Here is a 12,872-nt window from a genome sequence, read left to right on the forward strand (position 1 = left end):
GCCGGTCTAAACGCGAGGCATGCTGGGAACCCGAGTCTTTCGATGCATTTATAAAAAGCAGTCAAACATGAACAATATTCATTATTTTCACAATTTAACCAGCCTCTACTGTGATTTATCACGGCAAACGTCGTCGGTTATTATGTTATGCTTCAACTGTACTTATGACAGGCCAGCGTAATGAGTAACATATACATGTGTGGAACAGTGCAGTCCACAGGTGAACACAGATGATGTGTAGATAATGATGGTGTTTATTATTATTGCTAAGTTTAATCGAGTTTCTTGCTGCTACTGATGACAATGTAGGAATAAATGAAAATAATGAAACATGCACCGTCATTTTAGATCTCAGGCCCATAGCCTACTGCCTGAGAATTGTTCAAATGTCGTTTTTTGCAGCCAATCTCAACTAATTTGGGCCATCAATCATTAATGGATCGATTGAAGCGGTTATCTGACACATTAATGAGTAAACATCACTACTCATTGTGTGTCATGTATTCCCTTCACAGTCAATCTTCCGAGTGTCATCTCGCCGCAAAACAAACAAAATAAACCCTACAAATCCCATGGTTCACCCGGACCGTGGGGGTGTACTCCCTGAATGAAGCCAGGCCCAGCAACACATGACGTCCCTACCGAAGGGGCGTCTGATTGGCGGATGGCTTTGACAGGCGTCGAGGGTTGAGCTCGCACCTGACCAACCGCAGAGGAGCTTTGCGCCATGTGGAAGCCAGCGCGACACGCCCACAAATAGCAGGAAGCAAACAACCGAGAGCAGAGGTGCGCCGCGGAGATCTGCTGCTGCACTGTTCCCACGTTACATTATAATAGCTAGGTGATATTACTCAAAGGACTTTTGCAACGCGCATCAGCACATATGCTCGGCTTTCCTGCACAAAACAGCTCTGCACGGACAGACGCACACGGAAGCGACTGGAAAACAATGTTTTTAAATCATGACTTGTTAAAATGAACGTCGTTTTTAATATACCTTTTATTAAAAAATATCTGGCATTACATAATAAATGGGCCTGGGTCTATTTGCAATCTGAGAGGCCATGCTATCTGCAATAACCCTATCTCGAGTTGCCTAATTCCTCATAAGCTAAAATTGAAAAACAAGCAAATTACACAGCCAGGGCAGACATTTCTATGCTTTATAAATGTCCAATTCGCCATTCAGATGTTCCCCCTGCGTTCTATATATAAAGTTAGTGTTTTTTCGATCGAGTCAGCGGGGACACAATGACATCATCCTAAACTGAGTTGGAGGGCGCTGCAATGTGGTCAGATTTATCATGTCGTGGTAGCCAAACTGCACACCCACACACCCAATCATTATATCACATTGCTTTATCTATGCTGTAGGATGAAATTCGAGATTCCTCGGATGAGAGTTGTGCAGGCGCAATAAAGCCGAGTACCCAACATGCAGAGATTGCAGGTAAAAAAACAGTCCAGAAAATCCTGAAACACTAAATGTTTACACTCTCCTATAACTGCAACGAGTAGGCTACATCACTCATATTAGTCTGGTGCAGGTACAGGCTGTGCTCATAGCAGGCAGTGGTGCTTAGTTGAATGAACTCAGCCCTTTGTTGTCTGAGTCTATTGACAATGAAGTCTTGTTTTCCTGAAATTCAGCAGAGGCAAATGAAAAGGATCAAACGCTGCACAAATAAACTCACTTCCGTCCTTCCGCTCGGAGCTCTCAAGAAACCGAGCAGCCTCCAGCAAAACTTGTACATTTTTCAGAAAAGTGTTGATCTGCTCCATGTGGGAGTCTTTGGAATTGAAGACGTCATTGAAAGGGCAACTAGACATCTCGAAATCTTGCTGATCCAAGAGAGACGCCTCGGAATCAAAGAAGAACTCCTCACTCTTCAAACTTCCTCTTTGCCTCTCACTTTTGGCCATTTTTTCCTCCTAGTTTGTGCGGCTTCTCCTCGGGCGATATGCTGAGTGCAGTAAACAGTGAGGCAGCTACCAGTGGATGCTGCTCTTGTCAGATGGTTCCTCTTTTCCTTTTTTCTTTTTTATGAATGCGGGGTGTTTAATGTGGAGCAGCGGCCAATGTCAGTAGATGGTGGTGTATGGGAAAACGAGAGCCCAGCCCCCTTCTGTCTGAGGAGACCGCATGGTCCTTGTGCCCGTCCATGGAACACCTTCTGTTATAGATGCAGGGTAAAAGACAACAAATAAATAGCCTACAGATATTCAAATGTGACCAGGTGAAACTGATTTCACAGATTAGTATGTTATTTTAAATACAGTATGTTTTATATACAGTCCGAGTTTGATGTATTTTTATCCATTAGTAATTACAATGTAACAGGGCTATTAGCAGCAGAAGTAATAGTGCCATGAGAAGTAGAAGCAATAGCATACTAGTAGAGGTGGTCGGTACAAGCAGTTATAGCAGCATTATAGTATTGGTAGAATTAGTAGTACTGTTACTGTACTGATATTTTACTTGAAGTAGGCAACTGATGTAAATCTACATGAGCAATTATAAATGGGGCTCAAAAATTGGTTTGAGATGTGAAAAAGGTTGCTCAAAAGTTGCATTACAGTGTAAAATTTAATAAGTGAATATAAATGCGTTAAAATTGTGTGGATATTTTGTTGATATAGTACATTAGGTATGGTCTATATTGTAATCTACAGTGGTCTTCCTCATAGCAATTGACGCAGAAACAAAGCAAGAGATAGTGAAAGTGAATGTAATTAGATGGTTTGCAGTGGAAAAACTAGAAATTGCCAACATGTGATGGTAAAGCCACAACACCCTATATTGCTAAAAGCACATTTACTGCAAATAAGCTCCACAGATTTCCTGTTTTCACTGCTTATGAAGTATGCTACGTTACTAATTATATACTTTAGGACTGACATTTGACTTAAAGTAGCCAGCGGATGTATTAGCAATAGCAGTAATGCCACTATTATAGCAGCATTAGCTAGTAGGAGAGGTAGTAAATGTTGCTGAAGTCGCAGTAGTAGTTGTGATAGTTTCTTTTTTTGACATTTTAGGCCTGAAAGACATCAAACCCAGATGGCTTTTCTATAAAAAACACAAATTTGAGTCTTGAAGAGAGGTGTGAGAGAGGAAGTTCAATAACCGTGTGTAGCATGACACTATAGTGATTCTTTAGAGCATTCATTATGTGACAGGAATGGTAACAGAGAGATAAGTCCATAGCCTTGATCTTGTGCCATTCTCAGAAGACCTTTAGCTGAGCTGTTTTTGTACTGCGGCGAAGTCCGTTTTGAACCGGAACATGTTGAGGCAGAGGCCTGTATTCAGGTCTGATACCCCCCCTCTGCCACTTCAAAGAGCCAGCAGCAGCCCATGACCGTTTGATGTTAAGTTCACAGAGACAGAAACTTTCAAGTCCAACGCACAGGGGAATCTCTGAAGGTCCCTCCCGCCCCTGCTCCACCTCTCCACCCTCAGTGAGGGGTAGCAGAGGAAGGAAACCCATTTGAGAGCAGTCCAGTTTGGAGTTTAGAAGGTGCCACCGACAGTACAATGACGAAATGATTTTGAAAAGCATTCGGCCACATCCTCTTTAGGAATTTACGCCAGCTTCCACATTTTCAGTTACTGGTACAGTTTTGTAAGCTGTGCTTTTTAGGCTGCTTTTGCTACATGCAGTGCATAGCTTCAGGGTAATTTTCCCTCAATGCAAATAAACAGTTAATGTAACAGCAGAGATTAATATTATAAAATAAGACGTGTTTACGACTTGATCATGATAATTTCATTCTCTAAGGGTCAGGGGGTCACAAGCCCAACAGATCACATGCCACTGTTGGACCAGTCGTGTCACGTTCTGCAGAGAAGGACAATAGAGGATGTTGAAAAGCAGGAGGGAGTCATGTGTCCCAGTAGGCAACACTGGTCACAGTATGAAGGTAAATACTTAAGAGACTTTATAGCTCAGGGCTACGGACGTCCTACAGACACATTGTTTGTAGCCTCCTCCTACACAGGCCTGTCAAACCATTCCTGTTCACGCTATCATTCTGATTAAAGGAGTTAAAAAGACACACCTATGTTAAAACAAGAGGACAAGCTTAGTCATAAAGCCACCTCAGACTCTCAGAGAAGAGAAAGGGACAGAGGTCAGATATTTTAAATAAGACAAGCTCATTTTATCTGAGCCTAAGGGTCAAACCACAACAACCACTAGCTCATCTGTATGTTAAAGGGGATAAGCTAAATGGCAAATGCTAATGTCTCCCAAATGGAAATGAAATTATGTACTGCAATAAGGATGGTCTATTTAGAACTGTATATTTGTAACTGCCATTTGACCATCAGTAAAAAATAACTGCTGTCGTTTATTTAATTATTGTTTAATTTGTTGATGGTGTTTTTTAATAATAGTGAAAAATGCCCATCATAAGTTCCGTTACCATGATGATGTCTACAATTTTATTTATTTGTCCAACCTATTGTCTAAAACCCTAGACTGTCTAAAACCCAAAAGTATGACATTAAATTTAATATATTTTTACAAGAAAAATAAACATGACAAGGTTCACAAATGTTGCTGTAAATCTGGTAAAAAAGTTACTTAAAAAATTCATACCACTGTTGTAAATGTTAAATGAGGCAAAATGTTGCTGTTAATTTTATTGTGCACCATTTTACACTTGGTGCCTCATACTGATCCCTCCCCATGTTTAGCACCACCATGAGATTAACAGTTGTGGTTCAGAGAGAAATATCTTGACAACTATTACATGGATTGCCATACATTTTGCTACAGATATTTGAAGTCTAAAGGATGAATTGTAATGACTTTTCGTGTAGTGCTATCATCAGGTAAATTTAATTTATCCAATTCTTTGGTTTTTGACCACCTGCAAAACTGATGACATTGGGTTTAGTGCTAATTAGCAAATTTTAGCATGCTAAACCCACTAAACTTAGCTATTGAATATTATGCCTGCTAAACATCAGCATGTTAGCATTGTGATTGTTAGCATGTTAGCCTGGTGAAATTAATATTCGGCTCGAAGCTCCGCAGCACGGGCTTACAGAGCTGCTAGCATGGCTGCAGACTCTTTGTTTTGTTGAATGATAAATTACTTATCAATAAATGTATTACAATTTCAGCACTACTAACAGTTATTCTGTTGAGTGAGATCTGAAGAGTTTAAATGGAGAACAGTAGCGATATGAGGATGGTAAAGCAGATTAAGCAGCTGGCAGTGATAAAGATCATAATGTGACGATGACGCCAATGCATCTATCATAAGCAACTATGTTTTCATATAAAAACATTTTGAGGCATGATGAACACTGTTCTAACACAGATCGCCTGGGAGAAATTGCAGCATTTGTTTTGCCAGAGCCATTTTGCATTATCCCTGAGTCAACATCATCTACTCAGCCTCTGTGGATTGAGGACATATTAGAGTACCCGGCAAAATGAAACCCTCAAATCTTCTGAAGGCGGTAACATAGGAATGGAAGGCACATCGACACAATAAAAATACTCTGCTATAATGGGTCTCTCTTGCCCGTTATTGCTTCCTCTGAAATCTCAGTGACATTTTTGTAAATGTCACTGATTTACATTATTCTCAGAGGATCACTTCAGCTGGTGGTGTTCATGGGTAATTAGGCAACGTCCACCACGTGGACCTCCGCACTTGTGGAGGTAGAGCGGTAGGAAAGGGAAAAAGTGGGACTGGGTACTTCAAAGAGGAGGAAAGAAGGGTAAAGGAGTTTAAAGAAATGGAGTGATAGCTGAGAGAATATCATTGAATCTCTTTACAATAAAAATGCAGAGCAAAAGCTTTGTCCTGGCAGCGGGGCGCAAAGATTTGGCTGTCCAAAACACCAGAAGCACCCTTTTCGATTGCCATTCACCCAGTCGGCATTTTGACCTCAGCTGTTTCCACAAGGTGAATTAACTTAATTTGAAAATAATAGAATCACAGGTTTAAAAACACAGCAACGTGCCTGAAAAGTAAAATACTGTAAGCATGTCAAATATAATGATGCATATTAAAATACATTACAAACTGTTATTTGCAAAGTTTGAAGATAGAATGTGTGAGTGTCATCTACAGGCTAAAACAACCCTAAATCAACTTCTCTCTTTTGTTTTGGCCTCTGTCCACTGGTGTAGTTAACACGGCCTCTGAAAGAGACCCTCATCCTTAGCCTTTATGTCATCTCCTCATCAGTCACAATAGGTATTTGTTCTTCATGGGAGGTCAAGCCTGATTACACAAACAGTGAATATGTGTTCGGCCTGCAGTTTTTCCCCCTCCACAGATCAATTACTGTAATTGTAGGCTTACATGTGAACCAGCCATGGTGGCTCTTTACATTTACACACACACACACACACACACACACACACACAAACACATCTGCAAATCCCAGGGTGAATTGTCCCAGCTACACTACAAATAGCTACCATTGTGTTTCAGTTACATCTTGTTTACAAAACTCACTGTGCAAACTGACAGCAAGCTAGCACAGGTTCCTGAGCGTCACTGCTGACTGCTCAAAACACTGTCCATCAGGTTGAGGGAACAAAAGTTTAGGGAAAACGACGGGGTGAGAGTGACAAAGCATTTTTTTTCGTGGGAGCCTCTTCAACTGACCTCATGTTGACATCGCGGGCTACGCTACTGTCAGTGTGCTTATTTTCCCAAGGGCCCCGAGCTGTGTGGTTCTCTGCTTTGTAAGGGCTTTCTAGCCAAGATACTAATCTGTCTTCCATCAAGATTGCAGTCAGGCTTCTCTTTTGTTTGGCCCAAGCCGTGCGGCTGCTGGGGAAAGGCTTCCTGGGTATTATCTCCTTTCCAGGATATTCTCAGCCCTTCCTTTTGATACAGTATCAAAACAACACATTATACATCTGCACCCCGCCCTGTTCCTCAAATCAGCACTGCTGATGCGACTACTACTGCACCTCTCAATCTCAATTCTCACTTCCTGTCTCAACCCCCCCCCACACTATTCTTTTTAAATTTATCTTCGGTGTCCTACGGTGAGAGATGACACCTGAAATACTCACAGCACTCACAAACATGCTGATGAAATGACAGTGTGGGTGAAACATAAACCTGTTGGGCGACAGACTCCTCAGGCGATTGCCCTTTGGCTCTTGGTGACCATTGTTCGCTTCTGTTCCCAGGCACTGACATCTGGTGACAATGGCCACGGCGGGAAAGGGGAAAGGGGAAAGAGAGCCTGCGAGAGCACACTTCACAAATACATGCATACAAACACACACACAGAAACACAAGCACAGACATCAGAGAAACAAACGAACGTGAGAACTGAAACAAAGGGCAAAAAGCTGAGTGAACCCCCACACATGCAAATTCGAACAGGTTTGTGAACACACGCAGAAAAGACAAAACTAAATTTCCGCACAGAAGTAAACTCAAAGGTGAGAGCTGATCCAAAAATCAACGATAAAACAAGTAAACACACAGTAAACACCAGCAGACAATTACGGACACCTTCCCTCAGGTGTGAGAGGGGCGAGGTACAGAGTGGCTGCAAGTGACACACACACATACACACAGGAAGAGCCTAACAAAATAATGCACAGACAAGTCAGATGTGTAAATGCTTATTATGAGTTTAAGGGATCACACACACACACATACACAGATTCTCACCCAGTTAAAGAAGGGGAAAGTTAGACAGATAGGTAGAGTGGTGGGAAACATGTACATCTAGTATGTCCTTTCTCTGCTGTCAGTGGAGCCAGCAACGACACAGTGAGAATGCTGTTGTCTTCAGGTCCCATGCTAACCTGTCATTTATCCACAGGGGCTTCAGACTGCTGTCTCTGTGTCTCTGCAGCTCCACTGGAGGTGTGCCACCTCACTCCCCTAAAACATTACAACAACAACACCCCCTCCAGCTACCCGCCTCTACCCTGTGTTTCTGATGTGGGATGTTGCTAAATTAGCCAGGAGGGCCTTGGGGCAGTGTGTCTCTTCTGTAAATTAGAGAGGAGAGAGAGCAGAGGAAGACCAAAGAGAGAGAGGGCATGTGCAGGACACAGAGAGAGAGAGGGACTGCAGGTTCAAAGAGCTAATGACCTGCATAGTAGAAGGGGAGCGGTAATTGGAGTCGTGCAAAGGGAGTCAGTGGAGAAATAGGACGAGAAAGAGACATGACCTCATCCCTGCCTGATCAGGCCAGAAAGTGGCCCAATGACATTCGTTTGCACATCCTCACAAAATAGTATATAGTGGAAGCTCTCGTTCACTAACCACTAGGTTAACATAGTAATCATTTGCTATGATATTTCAGCAGAGCAGGGTTGTACAAAATTACTTCTTGTGACACAGACAATGTGATTGCACATCTAACATGAATGCCAATGTCATTGAGCCCTAAAGCTGCTTTAGTATATTGAAGATTTATTAAATAATAAACATTGACTACATACCTTAAATTATAATTCTAGCAATATTTAATATTCTTTATATTGTGAACAAATCCCAAGAACCAGAACTTTTCCTACCCTCTCAGCCCCATGTCCACTGATTCCCGACGAAGACGTAAATCTTAGGTCACAAAAAAAGGCAAAATAATTTCCTGAAACATCTTGGCAATGTACTGTAAATTTTATCAAACATAACTCACACGGCAGTCAAAAGTGCATTTCTTAGGTACTATTTTCAACAGGAGATAAACACAGATTTGGTGTTCCAGTGGGTATTTACAGCAGGAGGACAGTGTGTGTGGGATTGACTCAAAATAAACTACAGTTCATCGTAATGAAGGAACATGTCAGTCCATGCAACAGTGTTATAAACTATGTCAGGGTTTGGCTCCACAGACAACACTTGTTAGTATGATAAATAAATTAGTTGATTTTCATGGGATTTGTTGAAGAAAAATATATGATGTCATTAGACCTATCCGAATATTTAGAAAGTTCAAACCCCCAATTGGAAGCAGGTTTTCTTCTTGATGAGATGAAGACATTATGCTGTAAATAGCATTTGGCCAGTAAATAATCATGTGGTCTTGGCATGATATGCATGACAAATGGCTCTTTGCTCTAAAGTGGATTTTCTGGAATGTTGTCTATAAAACTTTTTTCAAACACAAAGCTTAGATGTTGCTTCAAGTATAATTTGACATTGTATGGTCATCAGTTTGCACATTAAAATGCAGCTGATGAAAGTATTAAAACATGGCCAACATTAGCTTGTCCTCGTAAAAGTGCTAACACACAAACCACACACATGAATGCAGGCACAATTACACTGATCTCATATTTCTTGTAGCTGTAGACGAGTGGCCTCAGACCCCCGGAGACAGCACAGTGTGATGATTGTGTGCACTTTTAGAGAAGCTGAAGGGGAGGTGAGAAGAGGAGCCAGGAGAAGGAGAAAGCAACAAGGAAACAGAGGAGAGGAGAGGAGAGGAGGGGGAGATGCTGTGGGAATCCTCCCTCTGCTGTTTTCACACTGGCTTCCTGTTGTCAATGCTCCTGTTTCCTGTCCCAGAGGAACGCCTCTATCACCCAGCTTGCACATGCCACAATTCTCCCCATCATTTGTGTTTATTTTTGCTTCTGGTCTGCTAAATATATTTGAATTGTGGAGGTGAATACCTGTGGTATTTCTGACTTTATGTGTAAAAAATAGACGATTCTTAGTTGTGTTCTTGAAGAGCTATGTTGATCACAAGATGCATATGTTAAGTCTGACCTTTCTCTTGTTAAAATCTTTCTCATGTTTACTAATCAAATGGCCTGGCTATGCAGGAACAAATGACTGATCTTCCTTTCACCTACCTCTATCTTCCCTGTCTTTTCTGTTTTTTTGTTTTTCCAGTTACTTCTACCCCCCCCCCCCCCCCCCCCAAGAGTCTGTCTGCGACTCTCCTCCTTGCGTTCCCCTCCTTCTCCCCTCTGTGGTTTTCTGTCTGTTTTCCAACGGGGTGGGGAGGGGGGTCTGGCTGGGGATGCTGCCTGCGAGATAGCAGTAACCTTTTTTTGGGTCCTTGCTGATTTCATTATTTTCATTATTGGGAGACTTCCACCGTGGCAATCCCATTAGGATAAGATGGGGCCCAGCAGGAGAGGGCGCGCTGCCTGGGGGTGTCGGGTGTGTGTGTATGTGAGTTTATGGCGTTGGTGTCCCACAGGATAAAAGACTAAACTTAAGCACGGCTGCATTTACCCAGATTGTCAGCAGGTCAAAATTGTGAATGTCTCAGTTGTGAGATTTGCCTGTTAAACTTTAATAAGTGTTTCTGTAGCTCATAACTGAGTCCTGATCCAGTAACATTACTGAGTCCAGTCAACCACCATAGGCTGACACATAAGTGTGAGATTAGCTGACAAAGATTTTCCTTAAACTAAAACAAGCAGCACAGTAATGTTTATGGTCACTCTGTGATACTGCCAGCTATCCACTAACAAAGAGTTCAGATGTGACAGTCAAAAGGGCCGGAACATATAAAAGTGCATATGTGCATTCAATAAATCCACTCAGATCCAATAACTCATAAAAAGAAATGGATATTAAACACAAGTTAACTAGTTTGTACCTTATTGGCCTGTAAGCCTGTCAGCTGTTCTTGTCATACTCTGACATGTCAAAATGTCACAGACAGCTCCAGCTACAGTCTGCTAGTGAAAATATTGGATTTAAAAGCTGGTTACAAGATGCAACCTGCTGTTGGATAAAAGGTTAAGAAAAATGTTTGCATTGTAACATACAAAGTGCTGAGCTCATTCGGGCTACCGTGGCCCAAGTGTTGAATGCACCTAAGAAGTGCAAAACTGACAGGAAAACAAGGAAGTACAGTACAATCTGGTTGTTGTTGCTGGCTGAAAATTATAAAAACAACTATTATAAAACAAGCTTTTCCTGTGTCCAACCACTAACCGGTTGGTCAACTCTATAGAAAAGAAACGAATGGACTCATGTTGACTTTTTCATTATGATACTCACAGTGTGACTGCAGGGTTAGAGAGAACACAAGGATACATATTAAAACCCATATCATTGAAAGTGTTTATACTTATCCAAGTGTCCCACAAATCTCTTAAAAGTGGACAAGGAGCAACATTTTTGGACTGGCTAATAAATTACTTTGATTTTTGCTCTGTTTCATGTAATGACTGAAGATGGCTGAACCACAGCCATGTGGTGATGTTCAGAATTTTATAACCACTGCATACCTGCAGTCAACTCACACTGGTGTTTTCATTTAATGCTGCCTGATTAGACTTCTGTTCAGGACTACATGAGTTTGTACAAAATTGGCTTAACTATCATCTCCCTTACTGCACCTGTCTGGGTGGGACAACTTACAATGTTATAATTTGTGCATAGAGTTATGTGACATCACATCATTTCCGGCATACCTCTACCCAATTTCAGCCTAACTAGAGGTCTAATAACTCACATTAATTGAAAAAACCTGTGTGGGCGTGCTGGACCTTTAAGCGAAACACCACCACAGAGTGCAAGTCCATACTTTCTGCCGCCTCTCAGCCACCCTGCCTCTGATGAAGCCCTTTATGAGCTGAGAGGATCAAGTGTGCTATATTTTAGTGGTTGTCCATGAATTACTGAAGGCTGGCTCAGTGGCTGAAGCACAACTTGATCTTTATAGAGGCTGCGATAACTGCATAGACATGGGTAGTTTGTCCACGGGGTACACAAACGAGGAGTAGAAAAGGAGGCACAAACACTTAATTTATTCCAGTACGCCTTCTGGTGAAAGGCATTAAGGTTAATTTAATTTAATACTTGAAAGACTGGTCTGAATGTATGTGTAAATCAAATTAAATTTAACACAATAAACTTTCACCTGGAGCCATACATTGATGTGCATGTGCCTTGTTGTCTGTCATCTAGTGAAGACCCATGGTTAGGGGTTCGTGTTTATGTAATGTAGTTTATCTGATAAATCTTCCTGCTGGCACATATTTATTGGCTGCACCTTGTCTAATCTTACACCGAAAGAGAGCAAATGTCTCACTCGCACCATGTTTTATAAGACAACTGCGCCGCTCTAAATGAATCAGGTAGCAATGTTTATTACCATTTTCTCACAAACAATGCTAATTCCTCACTTAGCTATCATTTACGGCCACATCTCTTAGCTCGCTTGCATCTCTGATGGGGCTCAGAGGGAACAGATGAGCGTAATAGCCAGTGAATCATCATGAAAGTGGTGGGGGTGGGAACCTCAGTGGCCTCCTTACAACATCATCATCTGGAGCCGAACTCCCGCCCTGCACTCATCACCCTGACAGCTTTAACGCCCCATTTAGCGCCCTTTTTGTAAAGTGCGCATGTGTGTGTGTGTGTGTGTGTGTGTTAGAGTGTAGGAGGAGAGTAGGAGAGGGTAAAGGGCTGAGGATTGCCTCATTTAAACATAAGGTTGTGAGGACACATATGCATAATACTACATACACCCATGCATACCAGACACATTCACATACTCCATAGCGACACATACATGCTCACACACATAGCCAACTGGTACTATATTGGCCATTGGCACAAACAGAGCCCTGCCCCCAAAACACATGACTGTAGAAGCTAAATCCTTGTAAGTCCAATACATTAGAGTTGCTCCATGCAAAATAAATGATCCTCCTGCCATAAATTTGATATTACAGGGTGCCTGGGTCATGCGAGTGATGATTAGAGGAAGTGTATGTACAGTGTTTGGTGTTCAATCACAGAAGAAAATACACAGAGAGGATAGAAAATGGCCAGAGGAGTTGCATACTGATAAAAGCTTGATAATGGGTTTGTTATCCTCTTTTCATAACAATGGAGATTAAGATCAAGTGTCACCACAATGTGCACAGACACACATGAGGACCCTTTAC

The 12,872-nt window shown here is 41.8% G+C and overlaps 1 protein-coding gene across 1 annotated transcript in view; it reads right to left on the minus strand.

Annotated features, from left to right (window-relative positions):
* Positions 1-2,050, minus strand: part of mxi1 (max interactor 1, dimerization protein) — a 38,600-nt gene extending 36,550 nt beyond the window's left edge. Inside the window, exon 1 of the mRNA XM_038713962.1 lies at positions 1,695-2,050. Within this exon, the coding sequence (XP_038569890.1) occupies positions 1,695-1,923 (229 nt within the window). The 5' untranslated portion in view covers positions 1,924-2,050. The remainder of the gene's footprint in view (positions 1-1,694) is intronic.
* Positions 2,051-12,872: the final 10,822 nt, after the last annotated feature.

This window comes from Micropterus salmoides, unplaced genomic scaffold, assembly GCF_014851395.1.
Source record: "Micropterus salmoides isolate LMB-PRFRI ecotype aquatic unplaced genomic scaffold, ASM1485139v1 Ms_hic_scaffold_12, whole genome shotgun sequence".
Lineage (NCBI taxonomy): Eukaryota > Metazoa > Chordata > Actinopteri > Centrarchiformes > Centrarchidae > Micropterus > Micropterus salmoides.